General features: G+C 39.3%; 1 protein-coding gene across 2 annotated transcripts in view; it reads right to left on the bottom strand.

Annotated features, from left to right (window-relative positions):
- TEX264 (testis expressed 264, ER-phagy receptor) overlaps positions 1-24374 on the bottom strand; it is a 175259-nt gene that overhangs the window by 32989 nt on the left and 117896 nt on the right. For both annotated transcript variants that reach the window (XM_081320787.1, XM_081320788.1), the window contains one exon: positions 14106-14283. In XM_081320787.1, the coding sequence (XP_081176913.1) occupies positions 14106-14283 (178 nt within the window). The remainder of the gene's footprint in view (positions 1-14105; positions 14284-24374) is intronic.

The following is a 24374-nucleotide window of genomic DNA, read 5'->3' as shown; positions in this document are numbered from 1 at the left end:
GCATGATGCAAGTCAGCTTTTATTTATAAAATTCTTGTTCAACCTGAACAATCTCAAATCTTTGGAGTAAGCTTAATATGCAGGAAATGTTTCATCCATCAACAATAAACTATCATTATCACTATGCTCTTCTGCCCCTTTCTCTCGGTTAAACAAATCTCTCCAGAAATAACTGTATTAGGCCTATATTGGTCTTATTTATTCTTAAGTGTGTTCTGTAGCTCCATATAAAAATCAATTTATTCTTCAATTTTGGTACTGAAATTGCCCAGCCCTTTGGCCTTAACTAAAGAATAATGGGTTATGTTTGCTCAGTCAAAATAACATCTAATTTAATATAAGTCATACTTATAATTTTGTTGTTTGCAATAATATAAGATATGCACAAATTACAGGACATGTTGGAGCGTGAAAATATTTGCTGCATCAGAAGCAGCTAATCTTTAGGGTATCTGGAGGAGAAACAGGCTTATCCTAAAAGCCAGAATCATGTGTAAAACTAGCCTGCATGGAATTGAAACTAGTTGACTTTTATAGCCAGTTTCAGCCTGAGAGAGAACTTAAGATGAAATGGAAGAGCATGACATCAGTACAGCTGGATGATGGAATGAATGATTGCCTGATTCTTTCTCATTTATAGAGATGACAATTACAGGCCAAAAAGAAAAAAGTAATGCCCCAACCCCTTGATTTTTAAAAGGCAATAAAAATAAGGGAAGAGATATATTTTTACTCTGAGAAAAGCCTATGGAATTAAGAGGGCATCAGTAAGTGTGTGAGAGATAAACGAATGAGAGAGAGAAATCACCTAGTGGTGTTATGAAAGATTTTATAACTTCATCGATCATGCAAAAAAAAAATTTTTTGTCTTCTAGCAACATTCAAATACAGAATCAGCCCACAGCAATGGATTCCATATAGACAATAAAAAATACTTTTTTCATACAACACAAAAATAATTTACCGTATCATTAGAAAAAAATCACAGAGATAGCATTTGACAATGCAGAGATAAGCATACCGCTGAATAACACTTGCAGCTGCAGGGGATGAGTACTGCCTCCATGCTTTGTTGGATAGCTAATAATAGAAAACAAAATTCAGGAATAAATGTGCCTTTCATCTGATGCAGTAACACATTCTTCTTGAGCATATTTCATACATTTGTCTGCCATTTGAAATGGTAAAAGAGATGCCTGCTATGTTATCAAGAAAGATGGCAGACTCTTGATGCAGAATTCCCATCAAAAGTATTCCTTTTTCACAACATCATTCAAATATCACATGATAAGACACTTCAAAGACTTACATGAAATAAAACCAAACCCACTGCAGAGTTAACTGAGGTAAAATCAAATTATGATGAGTTGGTGGGAAACAGGATCTTTGATCAGTTTGTAAGTCATTCAGCCAGGCCAGAGGTGGGGAATCTGTAGCCCTTTGAGTGCCCTACACAAGATTGAGCCAGCAGTGCCAATGTAACTGCATCCAATAGTATCAGTGTATTGAGGGATGGGAGGAGGATACATAACATAAGGCCAAAGGATGAGCAATGCACAGAACTAAACTTAGCAACTCAGGTTTGGGAAGCTTTTCAAGTAGAACAAAGAGAGTTGAATGTTTGATGAACATTGAATTTGCCTTTTCACATCACTTCACAAAGCCACTATATGCTCCAGGGGATGTAATGAATTCATACTCAGGATTCAATTCGCCTGCTGTTTTCATCAGCAAGGAAATCCCTATTTTAAAGGGTAGCTCATCTGTAAAATGGAAATGATGACATCACAAAGTACTACAAGAAAGGTCAACAAATATGGATTAGATGTAAGAAAAAATATAAATAGCAGCATAGACTTGATATCTAACGGAAGATGTAGTTTCAAGTAAACCATGATGCTCCGAGACAGGCATTCAACTGTGAAATTTTACAGTAAGGAAAATTAGTCTTTCTACAGCTTCTTATTTGATCTGTGGTTTATAACATGTCTCATCCTGTACCTACAGAACACTCACAAAGGAACAGAATAAAGAAAAACCACCAAAAGGCAAATCTTTTTTTTCCCTTTGTTAAACTTTTTTTTTAAATGAAAGAATAAAAACTGCAGGCGGAAGAAAAAAAGTTTTTCAAAAGTGAGTGCTGGAAAATTAAGCATACGCTCAATAAATAAGCACAGTATCTATTTATCCATCATTATTTTTCATTAATATATAGAGTAACTAGAACCAGAAACAGGACAATATATTGCATACAAAAAAACCCCCACCCCTTTATTTTTTTTAAAAATGTGGCTATCATGTTGTCTGATACCCAAGACCCATGTTGTGATTCAGGGTCAGCCTGTGGGTTCGGCAGTTGGGTCGGATGACTCAGAGGAGGAGGAGGAGGGGGGTGTTGAAGAGCTTGATGAGAGTCCTCAGCCAGGCCCCTCTCATCTGGTCACGACGCAGACCCAGCTGTGTGAGCCTGACAGCGTGGATGAAGATGACCCACAGCTGGCCCTGTTCAAGGACGCCCGACGCAGGAGGCAGTCAATCAGGAGTAAACAGAGGAAGGCAATGGGGCTCCTCGGAAGGAGGCAGAGAGAAGCCATGCCCTGAACTGTATTTAAGGGGGAATGCGTGGGAGGGGTGGTTTGCTGAAGGCAACCGCTTGAAAAGCTCCTGTTTCTTGGTTTGTGTCTTGTTCTATTTGTTTTTGTAGCAATAAATTTGGCAGGCGTAATTCCAGCCTCTTGCCTTCTTGTAAAAGGGGTTGTCCCTGCCTTTTCTGCAGGGCCGGTAGCAGGCTGGTATAGAACAACCCATAACTTAGAAAATAAGCTGAAAAGAGAGAAAAGGAGAGAGAATCCCTGTTGCTTTCCTGGAAGAAAAAAAAAATAAAAAATGAAGCGCTGCGTCAGGTCACCATTCCCAAAGCTCTCTTGAGCACAGGTTTGACCAATCTGGCAGACTCTTGCTGTGGTACAAGCGTATGATCCATATATTTCTCCCTTGAATGTTTTTCCCTTCTTTCTCCAGCCAGGCTCTGAGCTCTATCAAATATTCATCTGCTCGCTTTCTAAATAATAGATCAATGTAATAACAGACAAAGTGCAGTTAATCACAGCTTTTCAAACCCCACACAGAAGCTGCCAGGAGATGGGCAGGGATAGATACTGCTACAGGGGCCCAGAGTCCTAAGTCTCAGCAGCCTGCAATGACAACCAAGCAACCCCAAGCTTGGATGCAGGGCCATCCCCCGCACAAAATGCAGCTGCAAGCTCCTTGTGGGTTGGAGCCCAGCCACAGCTTTCCTCCCAACAGTGCCAAGGTGGACAGAGACACACACTTAAGACGAAGAGCATGAGAAAGAGAGGGGGGTAGGAAGCAAGCTGAGAAATATTCAGATTTATATAGTGTTTCAATCTACTGGTCCCTCTATAACGAGGGACCAGACTTCAATCCTTTGGCACAAACATCCAGAATTATTGACCCATTGCAAAGTCCTAAAACAGTTAAGCTGAAAAGGTCAAGAGAAGATTACAAAGATACTGTCAAGAAAGCTGACATCTGCTGGTGAGCAGGGCTGCCTTGGGAACAAGAACTGGTGGCAGATGCATTGTCAGAAAAAAGTAGTCTGCTAAGGTAGAAAGCATATTATGCCTTTCTTGTAGCAACTGCTGTGCTTAAATTCAAATAGAGGTAGGAATTTTTGCCTTTTTTTGTCTGCTATACTAGCATTTCTCTCCCCCCACCTTTCTCTCTCTCTCTGAAACAGAACAGGAAAATTTATCTGTATTTCTGAAATGGTGTAAGTTTATTAACTGATGCCTCAGGAAAAGACAGCCCCTTGTCACTAAAATAAGTGTAATTCTTTTCCTAACTCTATTAAGAGGCTATTTTTATTTACTTTGACTTTTGACTCATTCTCATACCAGAGCACAGGAGATAACCCTGCTGAGAGCAAGGACATAGTAAATGGACTCAGGATTCAGAGCTTATGATTGAGAATTAAATGACAATTAAGAACAACATAAAACTAATTATAATTGATAGAACTGATAGCATTTTGGCTTCTAGCATACCATCTATCTCATTCTAATGACATTCATTACTAATAAGGAACAAAAGGAATGATTTCCAACTGCACAGGTAAAATCAATTTGCCTCAATTTATGTCTAGAGTTTTTCCTACTGTGATAAAAAAAATAGAGATACAGGGTCTACAACCTGTTTATTAATAAGATTGGTGCAAAATATACCAAGCCACTTAAACATACATTAAATGTGTATGAGTTAACAGAATTATTAAGCCAAACATATCCATCAGGTTCTATTAAAAAGGTAAAGGTTCCCCCGCACATGCGTGCTAGTCGTTTCTGACTCTAGGGGCCGGTGCTCATCTCCGTTTCAAAGCCGAAGAGCCAGCGCTTGTCCGAGGACGTCTCCGTGGTCATGTGGCCGGCATGACTAGACGCCAGAGGCGCACGGAACGCTGTTACCTTCCCACCGTAGTGGTCCTTCAAGAAATCATCCATTTCTGGAATGTCATTGTTATCAGATATGAGGATATGAAATGCTTCTTAGCTTGTAGAGTTTGTCCAACAAGCATGAAATGTTTATAACAAGTCCTGAACATCATCGCCCTAGCCTGACTAGTTAGATGTTCTGATTAGAAAGCATGGGCTCCAAAGCCTGTTTTTTATATCTAGGTCAGGGGTGTCAAACTGCCGGCCCGCAGGCCAGAGCGTCACAGAGAAACCGCGCCCATCCCATTTTCGGCAATGGGAAAAAGTTCCGATACGTCGTGCAACGTCACATGACGTCGCGAGTTTGTCATGCCTGATCTACAGTAGGTAATTCAAGATACAACGTATGAGTACTGTTGTGACCCACTAGTCAGAGAAGCAATGAAAAATGATACAGCAGCTCTTTCCACAATGAATGAAACATAAAATTTATTTATTCATTCATCCATCCATCCATCCATTCATTTTATATGGTTACCCATTTGCCAAGCAACTCTGGGAGGACAACCACAATAAAATTATATATCTGTATCTGTTTGCATGTATGCCTTTATTTCTATGTGTATAAAATAAAAATCCAACAAACCAGTAAAACCTACTATGAAATCTTGAGCACTAGGCACTATAATGTACAGCATACATGTTGACATATATTGATCGCTTATACCACATCCTGACGCCTTGCCCAAGGGAAGAGCCAGAGCCTTTTTAAAGGCCAGCAGGTTGGGGTTTTCCCCACCATGCTAAATATGTTGTATCACAGGGCAAGTGTAGCCACAAAGAAGTCATATTTCCTGGTTTGTTCCACAAAATGCTACTATTCAATAGAAGGATTCCAGAGTATGCCAACCTTGTCTGATGCTGTTGGGTGGGCAGAGATAATCAGAAAAAGACAATTTCTTAAAAATCCTGGCCCTGTGTTGTGAAGGGTTTCATACAATAGCCAACATTTGATTGAACAGTAAGCAATTCAGCACATGCAGTGATCAGTTGTATGAGCATACTTTTATTTATCAGAAACAAAGATGGAAAAGGAATAAATACTTCGGAAGCTAAAAGGAGCTTTAGTGATGAAAACAACCTGGCTGAATTTGTTGGGATAGAGAACCGCAATGGCACATATACAGATGTGCTGAATGCATCATATGTACAATTGCAGAGGATCAATATCTGGCACTGTCAGATTCAGGAGAAGCTTATAAATCAATATATTCTTCCAGAAACTGAACCCTATATTCAGGACAACAAAACACTCAAGGTCGCATTAGTTGCTTTACTGCTAACAAGTATGTCCCAAACAGAGAGAAGATTTTCCTGATGCAGAATATAGAAATCAATCAAAATTGGTCAATCCTGGCAATCTTAAAACTTTCATATCAACAGACTTTTGCCTCCCCCCACCTTGAGATCAGACTGCACCTGTTGTATTTATTCATTTGATTTAAATAGCCATCCATCTCACAAGTGACACTGGGCAGCATACAATTAAAAAGAATTAAAACAACACAAAATAAATTTAGATGGCACCAAGTAAAGCTGTTAGGCTATAGAGGTTAAGATAACCAGGAAGCGGGGCCCTTAACACACATGGGGACCCAGGCACCCAACCAAGTCTTCATAGTCTTATGAAAGACCAACAAGGTCAGGATCATCCTGATGTCTGAAAGGAGACCACACCAGTGCCAGCCTCACAGGTGCCCAGCAGGGCTTGTCCAGAATAATGGCAAAGGGCCAAGCACTTAACTGGTGGCATAATAAGTGAAAAAGAAAAGAGCACCTGTGATCCTGTGATCTCAAAAGAAAATCAGCTTCATAATCACATGGCTTTGACAAAACTGATGATCAGGAGACTGCCAAAACAGTTTTCTTGGGCACTCTTCTTGCTTCTGCCTTAGAAGTATTCACAAGAGCTTGAGCGTGCCTTGGCCATCACAAGCAGGTGCAGACAGAACGCAGTCAGGTGTGTATGCTCTAGCTCAGGGGTAGGCAACCTTGGCTCTTTTATGACTTGTGGACTGCAACTCCCAGAATTCCTGAGCCAGCATGGCTGGCTCAGGAATTCTGGGAGTTGAAGTCCACAAGTCATAAAAGAGCCAAGGTTGCCTACCCCTGCTCTAGCTTCTACCAGCCTTAAAAGGTTGGGAGGAAAGAAAGCTCGAGACTAATGCTGCTGCTTCATGAATAAGTTATCCTGAGTGATGCTTCCTTCCTTGTTACCTTTTATAATAATAATAATAATAATAATAAAAATGTTCTTGCTGTTAAATATGCAGATATAAAAGGTACCATAAAATAAGACTAGTGTACCAAATTCAGCAAAGCCCTCAATCCTCTCTCCTCTCCCATTCAAATTATCAACATTATCAGTAGCTTCATTTTATAATAAAAGGTTGAATATGGGAATGAGGAATAGAAAAGAAGGAGGAATAGATTAGATAGCTAGATGTGGCATTATCCTTTCAACTCACAGGATTATTGCCTAATTTAAAAAATGCAAATTATTTGTTGGCAGGTCTCTAGGTCACTAGCGTTTGAATGACATCAGTTGCATCAGAAATCAGTAGGGGAAAATGGCCGACACTTCTGCAAGGAAATTCATAAAATGAAATCATTAATTTGAACATACCTTAAGACATTTTAATATTGTTGGCTGTACAAAGCTAAGAGGAAAGAACATTCAGAGGTTAGGATAAAAAGTATTAAAAATGAGGGTGGTATTTAATTAAAAATAAAAGTAACACAGGTTTTTAATAAAATCCCTATTAAAGATTTTGCTTAAGAAGAGTGTATTTTCTTTTTCTTCTCCTCTTCCTCCATAAACGATGAGGAGGAGGAGGAGGAGGATGACAATGATGATGATGATGACGATAGAAACAATGAAGGAGCCACTATGTGATTTTTAAGGGTTTTTAAATTTTTATTTATTTATATCCCATCTTTATTATTTTTATAAATAACTCAAGACAGCAAACATATCTAATATTCATTCCTCCTATTTTTCCCGCAACAACAATCCTATGAGGTGGGTTGGACTGAGAGAGAGTCACTGGCCAAAGGTCACCCAGCGGGCTTTCATGCCCAAGGTGCGGCTAGAACTCATGTCATGCCTTAGCCACTAGACCAGGGGTAGGCAACCTTGGCTCTTTTATGACTCGTGGACTTCAACTCCCAGAATTTTCTACATCAAATAAAAATAAGAGAAAGTAAAGGACTTCATTGATGGTATGAAGAAATAATTCCATTTTTAGCAACTCCAGCTAAGGTAGAGTAGTAGAACACTACGTTGTCATCCAATTAATTAAAAAGGAAGGACAAGGAAAATATCCATTTCACTCTATCTACATTTGTTTCAAACATTTATACTGCATCATATTAAAGGCCTTTTCAATTGTTTATTTATATAGTTATCCATCTCACATAAATGAGTGCATAAAGTTAGAACAGACAAGTTTACCAAACATGACCCCCCTCCCCCCAAAAATAAATCACTGACCACACCCGTAATACTGCATCCAATTTTAGTCACCCCAATATAAATAAGATGTTGAGACACTGGAAAGAGTGCAGAGAAGAGCAAAAGGACGATTAGGGGGCGTGTTCTGTTCCAGCCTACAACCGGCCCTGTTTGTGTATCAGGGACAACTCCTTTTTCCTTTTTACACTCAATAGGCTGGAAAAACCCAACCCAAATTTATTTACAGTTCAAACAAAAAAGCAATAGAATAAATGAATCAAAATATCAAACAAGAGTTAAACAGAAGTAACAAGAACAGACCAGGACTCTCTCAGAATGTCTTCAAATGGTTGCCTTCAGCAACCAGCCCCGCCCACACCTTCCCCTTTTATTATCAGTTCCAAGGCATGGCTTCTCACTGCCTTCTCCTCCTCTCACTGAGTTGCCTCATTGATTTTCTCTGCTCTGCTCTGCTGGATTGCCTTCTGCTTCTAGTGTCTCTGAAGAGATTCAGCTGTGACTCATCTAAGTCCGACACCTCGTGCTCACACAGCTGGGCCTCATGGAGGGGCCAGACTTAGAGTCCTGCAGTGCATCAGAACCTCCCTCCGACACCAAAGGCTCTCCAAACCTCTCCTCCTCCTCCTCCTCCTCCTCCTCCGATTCATCGGACTCAGCTGCTGGGAGCACAGCCTGACACTGAATCACAACAGGGCGAGAGACTAAAACCATAGCCTTGGTGGAGCAGTGGGCTAATGCCTCCTTAAGTAACACCAGCTGCCTGCAATTAGTGCAGGTTCGCATCCCACCAGGCTCAAGGTTGACTCAGCCTTCCATCCTTCCGAGGTAGGTAAAATGAGGACCCAGACTGTTGGGGACAATAAGCTGACTTTGTAATAATGCCACTTGGGGGGGGGGAAAGCCCTAATAAGCAGGCATATACATAGAATGAAGGCTATTGCTAAGCACATTGGTTTGTGCTTAAATTGTAAGCCGCCCTGAGTCTTCGGAGAAGGGCGGGATATAAATGGGATTAAAATTTAAAAAAAATAAAATAAAACATATAAAGAACAGTTGCAGGAACTGGGTATGTCTAGCCTAGTGAAAAGAAAGACGAGAGGAGACATGACAGCAATGTCCAATATTTGAAGAGCCACCATAAAAATGAGTCAACCTATTTTCCAAAGCACCAGAAAGCAAGACAAGAAGGAATGGATGGAATCTAATCAAGGAGAGAAGCAACCTACAACTAGAACTAAGGAGAAATTTCCTAACAGTGAGAACAATTAACTAGTGGAATGCCTTGCCTTCAGAAGCTGTGGGTACTCCATTATTATCATCATTAAAATGCTTCACCATTTTAAGAAGAGAGTAGACAGCCGCTTGTCTGAAATAGTATAGGGTCTCCTGCTTGAGCAGGGTCCAAGGTCCCTTCCAACACTGTTATGTTGAATAGTGGAGTCCAATGCCTGGGAAACAGCCAGGTCTTCAATGCCTTGTGAAAGGCTGATAGGATTGGAGCGTTCTCTTCCTTCTGCTGTTCCATAGAGCAGATGCTGCCACTGAGAAGGCATGATTTCATAATCCAGAAAAGATGGCACTGTTTAACAGAAGGGGCCTGGGCATGCCCTTTCTGATAGGTTTGATGGGGCAGACAGAAAAGAGAAAGGTGTTCCTATAAGTAACCTGGCCCTGTACCACGGAGGGCATTATAGGTATAGACCAGGGGTAGGCAACCTTGGCTGGCTCAGGAATTCTGGGAGTTGAAGTCCACGAGTCATAAAAGAGCCAAGGTTGCCTACCCCTGGTGTAGACCATCAACTTGAATTGTACTTGGAAGCCTACTGGGAGCCAAAGCAGTATGTGGAGCAGCAATGTTCCATGGGCATAACAAGAAATGCAAAAACTATCCTCACAATAGCAGCATCCAATAAACAGCAAATGAACCTATTGCTGATTATAATTTTTGTGAATGTATAATCACAACCTCAATTGTAATCTGCTATCAGATGCTTGGCAACCTAAAACCAGATTACGCAGGATGAATATTATGCGTAATATTGAATTTTTACATCAATGTTTAACAAGGAAATGGGATGATAGACTGCACATCAGCAGGATATTTTCCAGTCTATAAAACTCCAATTATATTATATTCCTCAGCCAAGGTGACAAGAAAAGTTTGTATCGGTATTATTACAGACTTCCAATTGCCTTGGGGCAAAGAATGCAATGTGGATCTTATATCACTTAATGCATAACCATTTGGAGTAGAACTTTTTTGTTCTCACAGATTTAATGGTATATATTATTTCTTGGAGCTAAACAGGCCATTATTTATGTAGTAAAATCAGTGGTGGGATTCAAATACATTCTCTGTGTGGATGCAGTTTCCGGAGGTCCATTCTGGGCCTGGGCAACAAAAAACTAGCTAGTGGTTCTGCCCAAGTGGTGAAAACCGGCTGAATCTCACCACTGAGTAAAATCATTATTTTATAGCCCTCCATTCAACTTACTTCAGATGTCATGAATAAAATGTGAATCTGTATTTTACTCCAAATAACAGATAAAATCCAGTGCTTTCAAAGCAGTCCAAGTCAGTCAGTTGTTTTTTTACATGCACTAATAATATTTCTTTTTTACGTATACAGTACTGTTTCTCTCGGTAAACTTGGCATACAGAATTTTTGTTGATCTCAGAGCACTAGTGTAATTATAATACATTCTCCACTATGGTTTCAAAGGCATCTGAGACGGGTAGAAAAGGATCTTGGATTTTTTATTTTTGCAATTACTTTACATTGGTTTTGAAGGTCTCAAGAGCAGACAGAAAAAGAGAGTAAATTTGAGCTAAAATATTATTTATATTTTGATAGAAAAATTGCTCAAAAGTATCCATTACATACTGTATGTTTGTGAAGATTCTACTGTAAAAAAAACAAGTGTCAGATATTTATAAACTAAAGACCACCTGAAGAAATGTGAATTGCAGTGCAACTAAAATGTAATAGGGCAAGAAAATATGAAAATGGCAAGGCAACAGAATTCAATGAAGCAGCACTGAGGGAATGGGACAACTTGCCATAGCCAACTCTCTGCGACCAACTCATTACGGCCAACTTGCTGCTGAACAACTCACAACAGCCAACTTGCCATGGGACAACTCACTGCGGAACAATTTAACAATTCTATTTAATTATTTAAAATAAATAAAAAATGATTTTAATTTTTGTCGATCACATTTCATTTTGTCCCTCCTTTTGCATCCTTTCTTTAATGATTTTGTTCCATCATTTCTTTGTTATTAGTGTAACTTTTGTCCAGCAACCAGTTGTCCTATGGTGAGTTGGCCATGCTGAGTTGGCCCACAGCGAGTTGGCCGTGGCAAGTTGGCCATGGTGAGTTGGCCATGGCGAATTGTCATAGACCCCAGCAATGAAGTGGTATCTTCGGCAATCCTCGTGTGGTCTTATTCAATCCAAAATGAAAATAAGATCAGCACCTAATAGAACAGCATAGCACATTTCAAACCATCGATAGTTATCTGTGATGATTTCATAAATGCCATAAGACGGCTAACAAAAAAAAACTTTGATGAAGGTTTAAGGAAGTCATTCAGGAAAACATTAAATGCAGCAATCTACAAACAAACAACTAATAAAACATATGAAAAAGTAAATAACATTAAAAGCAGACAAAAATCCCTCCAAAGCCTTCACTTCATATATTACAAAAACTAAAAAGAAACCCCCTGCCAAAGTCTAGGGGGACACTGAACTGGGGGACACTCAAATGACAATAAAAGAACTGATCCTTTACCCAGGTCAGGCTATCCCCTCTAAGAACTAGTGGGGGGGGGCACAAGGAATGAAAAGGCATTGAAAAGATTGTCACATGATTTCACAACCAGAAACAATTCAACAGCAGCTGGGTTGTAATGTTTTTCATGTCAGTGTTCAGGGACTAACAAAAAATTAGTGGAAAAGAACATGTGATTCCTTTTTTGCTTTGCTGCAAATGGACTTCAATCCACTTGTGGACTGTCTTTGGAGGAAAATCCGGAAAACTCAGTATCATCCTTGTTTTCACAAGATTTCAGTTCAATTCAAGGATTCTGATTTGTCATAACAAATGATTGTTATTTTGATCCAAATAGAACCAGAAACACATAAAATAGCCTGCTTCAGTTTCAAGCATACGGTATATTCTCAGGCAGTGATAAGCTCTCACACCTTTTTTTATGAAAGTTGCTATACTTGCTTACTAGTGTAAGGAATATTTAGACAATGTAAATTATGTCTGTGGTAAAAACTCGGTAGGCAGATCACTTCACTCTTTTAATTTAAAAAAAAAAAACATTTGTCGTGCAAGTTGTTTATCAGGTTTTCCAAAGGAATAATTCCTGTTTCATATGAACCAATAACCAGGATTATGATTTTTAAAGATTAAAATATATACTGAGAACCTCCGGTTTGAATTCTCAAACGTTGATGCAAATTCTCCACTGAATTTTTTATCTGCATAAATACAATCATTCTAAAGTTTGTATATCACAGGAAAGTGTTGCTAAAAGTTTAGCTTTGTTTTCACTTTCGTTTTCTACAGATGAGGGATGGACACAGCAGAGTCTTTCTGCTTTGCAGTCAGATCAACAGACTCCTCTCCCTTAATTTTCTTTGTCATCCCAAAGATTCTGTTGACTTAGGTACACGTGCTGTTACAATACTTCGAAAACTTGGTTAGAGAAAGCATGCGTAAATAATACCTATGTATAAATCAATACATATAATTTCTGACAATTATTAGGGATAACTACAAACCTACAAAGCCCTACATGGCATGGGTCCGGAGTACCTTAGGGAGCACCTGCGACCAGCATCAACTTCCCTCCGCCCAGTGCGCTCCCACAGAGAGGGCCTCCTCAGGGTGCTGCCGTTCGGAGAATGCCGACTGGTGACCCCCAGGGGGAGGGCGTTCTCTGTGGGTGCGCCTGACCTGTGGAACCGTTTACCGGTTGAGCTCCGGATGGCTCCCGACCTACGCTCCTTCCGATGCGACCTAAAAACCTATTTGTTTGTACAAGCCGGCCTGGTCTGATGGGTTTTGTTTTAATTATTGTTTTAATGTAATTTATTTTCTGCATTTGGGCACTAGGGTTTAATTTGTTTTAATTTCTGTATTTTGGGTATTTTGATATTTATGTCCCTGTTCACCGCCCTGAGTCCTTCGGGAGAAGGGTGGTATACAAATAAAATAAAATAAAATAAAATAAAATAAAATAAAATAAAATAAAATAAAATAAAATAAAATAAAATAAAATAAAATAAAATAAAATAAAATAAAATAAAATAAAAAAATAAAATAAAATAAAATAAAATAAAATAAAATAAAATAAATAAAATAAAATAAATAAAATAAAATAAAATAATAAAATAAAATAAAAAAAATAAAATAAATAAATAAAATAAAATAAAATAAAATAATAAAATAAAATAAAATAAAATAAAATAAATAAAATAAAATAAATAATAAAATAAAATAAAATAAAATAAAATAAAATAAAATAAAATAAAATAAAATAAATAAAATAAAATAAAATAAAATAATAAAATAAAATAAAATAAATAAATAAATAACTGCATTTTGCGAAAAGGAATTTTATGTACCTTAGGAAACCTGATTCACATTCTTCTCATCATAATACAATATCCTTTTCTGTTATACTTAGACTATCCTACATTGCACAATGTCATACCTCGAACCCCAAAAGGGAAGGCACTCTAGTCTGATTCTAGATTATGTACCATGCACGGACTTTGGAAAAGGTCAATACCATTATCTCAGTATAAAACATTATTAGAATAGCCATTGAGGTCAGATATGGAGAAGGTCCTTTTCTTGAATCTATAATTGAGGGGGTAAAAATCATAGGAAAGACTTCTGTCCAAGATTCTATAAACTTACCTGCAGTTAGAATCAAGCTGGTAGCTTAGTTGAAACTATGTTGCTTTAAAGCAGATAGCTGCATATCTACAAAATGAATTGTTCATGTTCTTAACGTGTATATTATGTTATTAAGAACAGTAAAGGAGATTTCCTTGGCACTTCAAAGCAGTGCACACTTTATAATTCATAGGTACCTGTAATATCTGTTTGATCATCATCAGTTTCTACTGCTGCTGCAGCTGCTCTGTTTTTCTTCTCCAGCTCTTTCATTTCAGGCACGTAGAAGTCCCCTTGACGTGCAAGAGGGCATATAAAATAGATTTTATCTCCTTTGTAGATCTCCAATCTAGGATGGGCGCATAGTTTCCGCTCCTAAAATAGATAAGGCACATAAGCATTGAAGATATATTTCTCTCTACCATTGTGTTACAATTAATAAATGCATTCCTGGGCACTATATCAAGATTAGGAATTGCCAGGTTGTAGTTTCTTGGTATTCCAGGGTGATGTTCCCATCTTTAGCATGATTGCTATGATATATTCAGCCAATCCAATGTTCTTTATCATTTTTGGACACCATGAGATCAAATTTATAAATGGTTCAGTATCTTGTGAAAATGGGAAAGGGCTTTAAGGCTCTGAAATAAAACATATAACCAATTGCAAAGCTCTGAGAGTGCTTAGCAGATCAATGAACTCCTTCAAGGAGCTGATCCATATTTCATTGTGCTAAATTATACAGCCCCTGCTTTGAGCACCAATTCCAAATGGTGTGAGATTCATTTTAGAAAGACCATATGACATACAGCAGCGGTTAAAAAAAAATCTGACAAAGATTTCAATCTGATACCACTTCTAAATTATCATGAGAAAGCTGTCATTAAAGTTTCCTCATTTTCTCTTCCTGGTTTATCTATGAGCTTACTCCAAGCTCAGCTGCATTTGGAAAAGGCCAAACGTTAAACGGCAGAGAATTCTATTTTTCATATAGAAAGACCATCGAGTCCTGATATATTCTGGAAGGAGGAGAGGAGAGGAGAGGAGAGGAGAGGAGAGGGACGGGGAGGGGAGAAGATCTGAGATTCTTGAGAAAAAGTAATATATGTAGCTCAGGGCTACACTGTCAAGTCTTGCATGATTTCTGAGCTCGCTTGTTTGCTTGCAGACATCTCCTTATCCAACTAGGTAAGATGATCAATTCTTGTAATCTGCAACCCTTGGGAGAGACAGCCAGAAGGACTGTGTTATTCTTTACTCACTAAAAATGCTAATCAAGTTTCTAAATTTGGGTAAATAAAGCATGAATTAATCCAGGTAAAAATATCTTAATTATTTTCAGTCAGTTAACCTCCTAAAATTATTACAGCACTGATTATTGGGGGAGAGGGGTTTGTTAATATTGATTTAAACATTTTAATTTATTTTCTATTACAGTACAATCACAACAAAAAGACTATCTGCAAATGGAAAATAATATCATAGGGTATACTGACTCTTCTCTGAAAAACGGGCAGTCATTTCATTAATTTTTGTCAGCTCTTTCAGGAAGAGACATTTTACAACCAATCAGTTCCTTGAGCCTAATGCAGTTAGATGTATTTTCAGCACTTTCACCTCAAAGTCCTTTGGGTTCCTTCACACAACATCCCTGGCTTGTTTTACAATTCCAAAGGAAGCATTTCTAGAAGAACAGCAACTTTGAATGATAAATGAACTACACATAATGTTCATAGATATACAGTAGATGACAAATATGATACTGCCATTACTGTCCAATTCTCCTCATACAGTTTTATGCCAGGTGGCATACTCAAATACTTTGGCCACCTAATGAGAAGGAAGGACTCACTGGAGAAGAGCCTAATGCTAGGAAAGATTGAGGGCAATAGAAGAAGGGGACGACAGAGAATGAGGTGGCTGGATGGAGTTACTGAAGCAGTAGGCGTGAGCTTAAATGGACTCCAGAAGATGGTAGAGGACAGGAAAGCCTGGAGGAACGTTGTCCATAGGGTCGCAATGGGTCGGACACGACTTCGCAACTAACAACAACAACATATTGTCCACTCCTTCTGCTCCCTGTTCACTTCCTATTCCCACCCCAAAACTATTGTTGCACTTCTTAATTCTATGTTCACATAAATGAAAACAAAATCAGTCACAATAAGTACAATCTATATCAACAAAGATTGCAATTTTGCACAGGCTGTGTCCAATCTTTAATCTAGTTTTTGAAATACACATCACAGTAAACTTCCTCAACCATCCATCACCATTAAACTATAGGGAATAAAACTGCAGGGAATAAAACTGCCCAAATTCCAAGCCAGGATAGGATGTCATTTTGGAAACATTGGAACAAGAGCCAAAAGGAGGTGTTTTGGTCTTCCCCACCAGCAATCAACACCCAGATGAGCATAGATTAACGCCGAAATTAACATCGGACCAACAATTAGGAAGTAATCAAGGAACTGCCAAACAAGCTACTGGTAACAGAAAACAGCCCTCCAGGACCACTCCCACAAACATTGACAGGGAAGCCACTGGAATATAAATTGAGAGCAAACTCCATTCCCTACTAGTACTGAAGATTTTACTTACTTTGGGTAATGAAAAGTCTGCAAGAAAACAACCAACCTCAGAGATCCCTCATTTCAAGCCTGAGCCACAAATTTCCCTTTATCGAAATGAAACACTGAAAATACAAGCTGCCAAAAATTATTGTTCTCAATACCACAGATCATAGTATGTTCTGAACTAGATTAGGGGATTAGAAATAGGAGCACCGCTCTTTGATAGTTCACCTCCTCTAAGGTTAGTTCATTCAGTGTTGGTAGGGAAAGAGAGAGCTAGCTTTGGGACTCTGGTCTGTAAGATGCCTCAGAGCTTGACCCTCTTTCTCCATTCCGATTTAAAATCTATATGAAGCTGTAGGGCAGGGTTCTTCAAACTTGGCCCTTTTATGACTTGTGGGCTTCAACTCCCAGAATTCCTCAGCCAGTGTGAGAAGGAAGGACTCACTGGGGAAGAGCCTAATGCTGGGAAAGATTGAGGGCAAGAGAAGAAGGGGACGACAAAGAATGAGGTGGCTGGATGGAGTCACTGAAGCAGTAGGCGTGAGCTTAAATGGACTCCAGAAGATGGTAGAGGACAGGAAGGCCTGGAGGAACGTTGTCCATAGGGTCGCGATGGGTTGGACACGACTTCGCAGCTAACAACAACAAGCTGTAGGGTCAAATCATGTGCTGGCATAGGGTTGTATCTAGCAGTATGTTGATAATATCACCGATACCTGAATTACATTCATTTTCAGTAAATCTCTGAGTGCAATTCCAGGTTCTGGCACAGGGCTAAGATACTTGATGGATTGCCTGTGTCTGATGGCTTCTGCTTATTCCACCAGATCCAGCAGGCTGGGCAAGCTCTAGATGCCTTCTGTGAAAACAGAGCCACTTTATAAAACCTAGAAGCAAGATTTCTCCATTGCAGCAGCTCGCCCACACCATGTTTGGATGGTCACATTTCTGTTGGCATTCTGGAAGGCCTTAAAAGCCTGCCTTTTCCCTCAGGTTTTAGGGCTAGATGGTTTGCGTTTTTAGCCTCTGCTGACCGAATTCAATGTTTTTTGTGTGGCTACACAGAGTTGTTTGATTAGAATGGACAGTCGTATAAATTCATATCAAAGATTAATAACGCACTTCCTGTTTAATGTGTCCCTTTTTACTTTGCTTTCTTTTAATGTTGATTTGGTTTTCAAGTAATAAGCCATCCTGAATTTTGGGGACAAAGTGAATTGTATAAACACCAAGCACAGGTGGAATGTTTATACTTTCAAAGATTTTTTTTCCCTCTGCTAGCTGGGGAACTTAAACCTTGATAATATTTTGCTCTGTGCTTCAGCTTTTAAAACATGTTCATGCCAGGAATCAAGTTCTTATCTTCCTTTCTTTTTTTCTTTTCTTTTCTTTTTGGCAACTGTGGAAAACAGATGTTACTCTGCAACCTTTTCTTAATGCACTCAGCAGTGCTGATCCAAGAGAATGCCAGCTAGTGTTTCTAGCAGGAACATGCCAAAGCTGAAATCCCTACTTTCAGCCTGAAGAAACGACTCCTACGAGCTCTTTCTTACTCAAAGCTTCTCCATGTTTTTAAAGACAGATAAAAGAAGTTATTTCTATGACTGGATGTAAAGACTGTGTTTGGAATTCCTTTAAGTCCTGGCTATTTTCCCAGACAAAGGAGGCTGGGAGTTTAGATGAGCCCAGATGGATGGGTTGCTGGCTTCCTCAGTTGCCATAGGATAGTTGTCTTCCATTAGCATTTGGTGTACAGGTGGTCCTCGACGTGCAACAGTTTGTTTACTGACTCTTCAAAGTTACAGCGGCACTGAAAAAAGTGCCTTATGACCGTTTTTCACACTTGCAGCCATTGCAGCTTCTCCATGGTCACGTGATCAAAATTGAGACACTTGGCAACTGACTCATATTTATGACAGTTGCAGTGTCCCGGGGTCATGTGATCCCCTTTTGTGACTTTCCGACAAGCAAAGTCATTGGGGAAGCCAGATTCACTTAACAACCATGTTACTAACTTAAGAATTGCAGTGATTCACCCAACTATGGCAAGGAAAGTCATAAAAATGGGGGCAAAACTCACTTAAGAAATATCTTGCCCAAAAGAAATTTTGGGCTCAATTGTGGTCGTAAGTCGAGGACTACCTATTGTTTTGGCATTTTGTTAGTCACCCAGAGTCACATTTGCAAGATGAAAAACCATATAATTCTATTAAGTTAGGTAAATAAGAAAAAAAAGTAGCCATAATCTATTATATCCTGCTTTTCCCTTACCTGTATGTTAGATAGAATTTCTTAATTTTAATAGCATTCTTAACAATAACAACAACAGCAGCAACAACAATAATAATAATAAAGTTGGAAGGGACCTTGGAGGTCATCTAGTCCAATCCCCTGCTCAGACAGGAAACCCTATACCACTTCAGACAAATGGCTGTCCAGTCTCTTCTTAAAGACTTCCAGTGCATTCATAAACTTCAGTATGTTTGATTAGCAATGCCAGTTCTAAACATTTCTGTTGTCAACTAAATAAGGAAAGTGGATTGGATGGCAAAAATGTGAATTAAAAAGAATCCTGAACCACAGAAGATCAAAGAAGCTAGGCTGCAATGGGTTGGGCAGGGAAGGGACTTTGCGCTGAATTAACCACTGGTTGTTTAATGAACACCTATACTCTGCCCACTAGCATCTGTATAACCCTGTATGCATTATCATTTCCACAAAATGTACAACCCCGGGATGTCGGGGTGAGTTTCTTTATGAAAAAGCTAAGGGTGGGAAGGAGGATGTTTCTCCTAAATAAATAGCAAAGTGTGGCAGACTTGTGGTAATGTCCTCAAATAGCCTCTGCTGATCATGGCTCAGCTAATATGCTATACAACAGGCTTCTAGTCAAAAATCATGGGAAGTAAATCCTCCATTATGTCCGGGAGAGTTGTGCACAGTTTTGAATTAGCAGTAGAAGTTTGTGAAAATGAAGAGAAAAATAAATTAAGTTACGAGAAATTTTGACCGTGTCTCGGTAGAAAAAACAAATAATTTAAATGTTTCTAAATAAATGAATGGCTCATAACCATTTAAAGCAGTCATTTTAGCCTTTTCAGTATTCGTGGTGTCTTTCTTCTCTCTTTGTCTCTTGCTGTCACTCTGTTTTCCGCAATAATGGCAGTAGAGTGAGTTTGAGTTTCATCCATCATAAGGCTGCCGTGTAACAAAAAGAACCACCTTGTAGAGAAGTCAATTTATTTCAATTTCCAGGGATAGGAACAGCATCTTTGACCTCTGCTGTCTGGAAGAAGAGGACCTATCTCCTTGTAAACAACTACACAAATGCCTCCTATTGAGATTTCCCTAAGCTCTTTACTATGATTAAAGAGCATCCACAGCATTTATCTGTGATGAATGAGGATAGTAGAGTCTTACACAATCTGGTTTCTATCATACATTGCCTGTAACCCTTCCTGAAGAATTGCATGAGTTAAACTAAGACTTTTGAGTGCACAACATTGAGCAAGTCTAGTGAAGTGATGGTAAACCTTTCAGAGACGGAGTGACCAAAAACCGGCCCCACCCCGCCCGCTCTGCCCCCACCCTGCCCACAAGGCCACCCACCACCTCCATGGCCCGCCACAGATCACCCAGGCGGCCCAGCAGTGCCATGGCAGCCACATCCTCCGCCCGTGACTGCGTGCAATGGGTGCGAGGGCGGAGTCTTGTACCGGCTGCCATGTCCTTGGCTGTGCTGCTCCACGCAGGCCGCACTTGGGGGTAACTCTCCTCTGGGGGGGCTGCTAGTGAGGAGATGGTACATGTGCTTACGTAGAGCGCTCGGAGTGCCACCTCTGGCACGTGTCCCATAGGTTCGCCACCACTGGTCTAGTGTAAAGGTTTGAGTCAGACATCACTCCTTCTGCTCAGGCATGTGGAAGACACTTTTGACCTGATGGCATCACACTTTTTTGCGTCTTCCCTTGAAGTTCTCTAAGTCGTTTTAGAAAATAGAGAACTGATTTTACTGGGAAGCTAATATTTGTTGGTTCGATAAGTATTACTCTTTTTTTAATAAAAAAAGCATGCACACTTAATGTTATCAGGTGAATGAAGCTGCAAATCAGTACATACCAACTGACTATCAATCAAGGAACAGAGGCTCATTTAATGCTCCTTGGGGTAACTGAGAGCAGCACATGATGCAAATTGGTGAGGCCACATTACATATTTGAGCAAGACTGAAGATTTTTTTTAAAGGGGAATTGCCTTTTTTTATTTAATTAACTTATTTTAGAGAATGAATTATAGTTTTTATGGCAGAAAACTGTGTTGCTGAATTTGCTATCCTGGGCCTCTAGAGATAGCAAAAAAGAAAAAGAAAACAGGCTCAGAATTACATTTAGCCCAAAGACTCAAAGTCTATTTACAATTCCGTTATCTAAGTGCAATAGCTTAAATGTCTTTTTCTCAGATACACCCACAAAATTACTAAAATATTTATGTAATACTAGTGGGCAATTGGAAGCCCAATGCCTATACACACTCTCTGATTATTCTATATATCCCGATGAGCATTTGCCTCATTTACTGATTAATTACAGTACTGTAGCTTGCTTGAATCAAAAGTTGGAATTAAGATTGCCAGGAGAAATATCAACAACCTAAGATATGCAGATGATACCACTCTGATGGCAGAAAGTGAAGAGGAACTAAGGAGCCTCTTGTTGCGAGTGAAGAAGGAGAGTGCAAAAGTTGGGTTGAAACTCAACATTAAAAAAACCAAGATCATGGCATCCGGCCCTCTCAATTCCTGGCAAATAGATGGGGTAGAAATGAAGGTAGTGACAGATTTTATTTTCCTAGGCTCCAAGATCACCACAGATGGGGACTGCAGCGAAGAAATTAAAAGACTTTTGCTCCTGGGGAGGAAAGCTATGGCAAATCTAGACAGCACATTAAAAAGCAGAGACATCACCCTGCCAACAAAAGTGCGTATAGTCAAGGCTATGGTCTTCCCAGTTGCAATGTATGGCTGTGAAAGTTGGACCATAAGAAAGGCTGAGCGCCAAAGAATTGAAGCCTTTGAACTATGGTGCTGGAGAAGACTCCTGCGAGTCCCTTGGACTGCAAGGCGATCAAACCGGTCAGTCCTAGAGGAGATCAACCCTGACTATTCTTTAGAAGGCCAGATCCTGAAGCTAAAACTCAAATACTTTGGCCACCTAATGAGAAGGAAGGACTCACTGGAGAAGAGCCTAATGCTGGGAAAGATTGAGGGCAATAGAAGAAGGGGACGACAGAGGATGAGGAGGCTGGATGGAGTCACTGAAGCAGTAGGCGTGAGCTTAAATGGACTCCAGAAGATGGTAGAGGACAGGAAGGCCTGGAGGAACATTGTCCATAGGGTCGCGATGGGTCGGACACGACTTCGCAACTAACAACAAAATAATTTGAACTTCATGCAACCTTCATCTTGAATGACCCATAACTATTAAACCACTGACTCATCTTTACTTAAAATACAAATTTCTTAAAGTAGACCTTAACAATGGTTACTAGTTCGTAACTACTTTTATAGCTGGCACCATGTAAGCAACATATTAATTACTAACCATAGAATATCACTTAAATGTAAACAAAATCTTTTCAAGCATGCTAAAAAAGAAATCATCATACAATAGAACTGTGTACACTATGAACACATCTATAACACTGCACACTTCTAAAGGCAGAAGCTGATTAGGCAGAAAGTAACAGGCCAGACATAAAACCACTGTCTGAACACAGATATTTTTTTTAATCTCAAAACTGGGAAGAAAATTGCCAAAGGCACATTGATTTGAAAGGACAGAACAAAAAAGCTTAAGAATTAAACTTGTCCAGAAAGGGAGGGAGAGGGAGAGAAACGTGGAAGAGGAACACATTAAAAAAAATCACACCAGAAGTGTAAAAAAATTGTGAGTATTTAGAAAATACTTTAAAAGTAAAATAAAAGAAAATACTGTGTTTTAGTGATAAGAAGCAAACGTTTCCATTCACTAATTGTTCAGATTTATACGGAGAAAGTAGATAAGCCCTGCAGGAAAACCTGCCTCGGTCTAAATATTAAAACCAAGATTTCACTGATTCTTCTTTCCATTGACCTCTCTGACCTTCCGATGCAAAACAGAAGAAAATCAGCCTATGTGTGCTGGCCTACTTCTTACCCAAGCGGCCCCCTTTTCAACACTCCTTCCCCACGTACGCTTGTGCACAGTTTTCATTCAGAGAATATACTTTGAGAGGAATACTAGCCAATCCTCAGAATTACAGAAAGAATCGTATCAGAGTGCACTCTCTTCAATATTCAATAGCTGCTGTACTCATTTTCACTTAGGGAAATAGGATGAAAAATAGCTAATGAAATTTGAAGTCCATACGCACAAATTAACGTTTTAAAATGCAGTGACTAAATCAAGAAAAAGAACAAAAGGAGGAGTAATCCTTTACTAAGGTTGGTACAAAAAGGAAAAAAAAGGAAATGCATTAAAGCATATACCAAAGAATCTGAAAATTCTATTACGTTGTGCCATTTGGCACAAAAATCACATTGCTTTTGCTAAAATAAGAGATCGTCTGGGAGAAGAAAATGAGCAATTTTTTAATAACCTCAAATGTTTATTTCTTAATTCATTTCTTTTCTTTTTTCCCTCATTCTCTTCCCCACTCCCACCCTGCTATTATGCAAGTACAATTATCCTTTTGGGCCCAAAGCTTGCCATTGCCTTCATCTGCAAACCCAACTCTTCTCAACTTGTTTATTTTAGTAACATGCACAAAATTTCTAAAGAAGCATAACGTTTAGAGGCAATGATGTCCTTCCTCTGCATCAAACAGAAACCATGCGACTGTTTTCTAGTTTCTATTTAAGTTACTGACAAAAAAACAAAACAAAAATGTTCCTATATATGATACCCCTGCTGCACTGCTGCTTCTTGCTGTTGTTGTTACTGCTATTGTTATACGATTTTTCTAGCAATTATTAGAAACTAGTTTCCGTCGATTCCTAAGATATTAATATTTCTAATTGATTTAAGGCATTTCCATACAGATAGACCTCGAGTTTTTGATAGTAACTGGGACCAAACTTTCTATCACCAAGCAATGTCTAAAATTAATCCCTGTGAAACCCAGAAGATAATGCCCATGGAATCAATTTTTTCTCTCCCACTACTGCTAACTCCCTATTTAAGAAGGAGTGGAATCTTAATACAAGGCTGCCTCAAATTCCAAAACTCACAGAAAGAAACTATAGTCCATGGTAGTCCCAAAGGTGCTTTTTCAAAAGGCAACTGGACTTTGTTTTTATTTCCTTAGGATCCAGAGAAGGACTCTTCAGAAAGGAGTGCACAAGATTTGTGCAAGACTGCCTCCTGTACCAATAAGGCACTGAAAACTTCCTGGGCCCAGCTATTCTCTCTCTCTCTCCCCCCCCCAACTCTCTCTCTCTCTCTCTCTCTCTCTCTCTCTCTCTCTCTCTCTCTCTCTCTCTCTCTCTCTCTCTCTCTCTCTCTCTCTCTCTCTCTCTCTCTCTCACACACACACACACACACACACACACACACACACACACATCTGCTCAAGGGAACAGGAAGAACACAGATCTAGTGAGGTTCATGCCACTTCCTTAGGGTCCCAGTCATCACCTCTCCAGTTGACAATATATTGTCCCAGTCACTTCTGAATTCGCCCACACGTAGTCAAACCTCTGGAGAATTTAAGCAAGTTTATCAGCAGAGTGTTGTGCAAATTCATCACCACAACAGGATGATACGTGCTCCCAACAAGGGCTTTAACCAAGGCCACCAGATGACAATCTACAATGAATAAAGGCGGCATAGGCTCTTAGGCGCCATCTCACTA

Source organism: Vipera berus (assembly GCF_964194415.1).
Source record: "Vipera berus genome assembly, chromosome: 2".
Taxonomy (NCBI): Eukaryota; Metazoa; Chordata; class Lepidosauria; order Squamata; family Viperidae; genus Vipera; species Vipera berus.
This window is presented reverse-complemented; position numbering and strand designations above follow the sequence as displayed.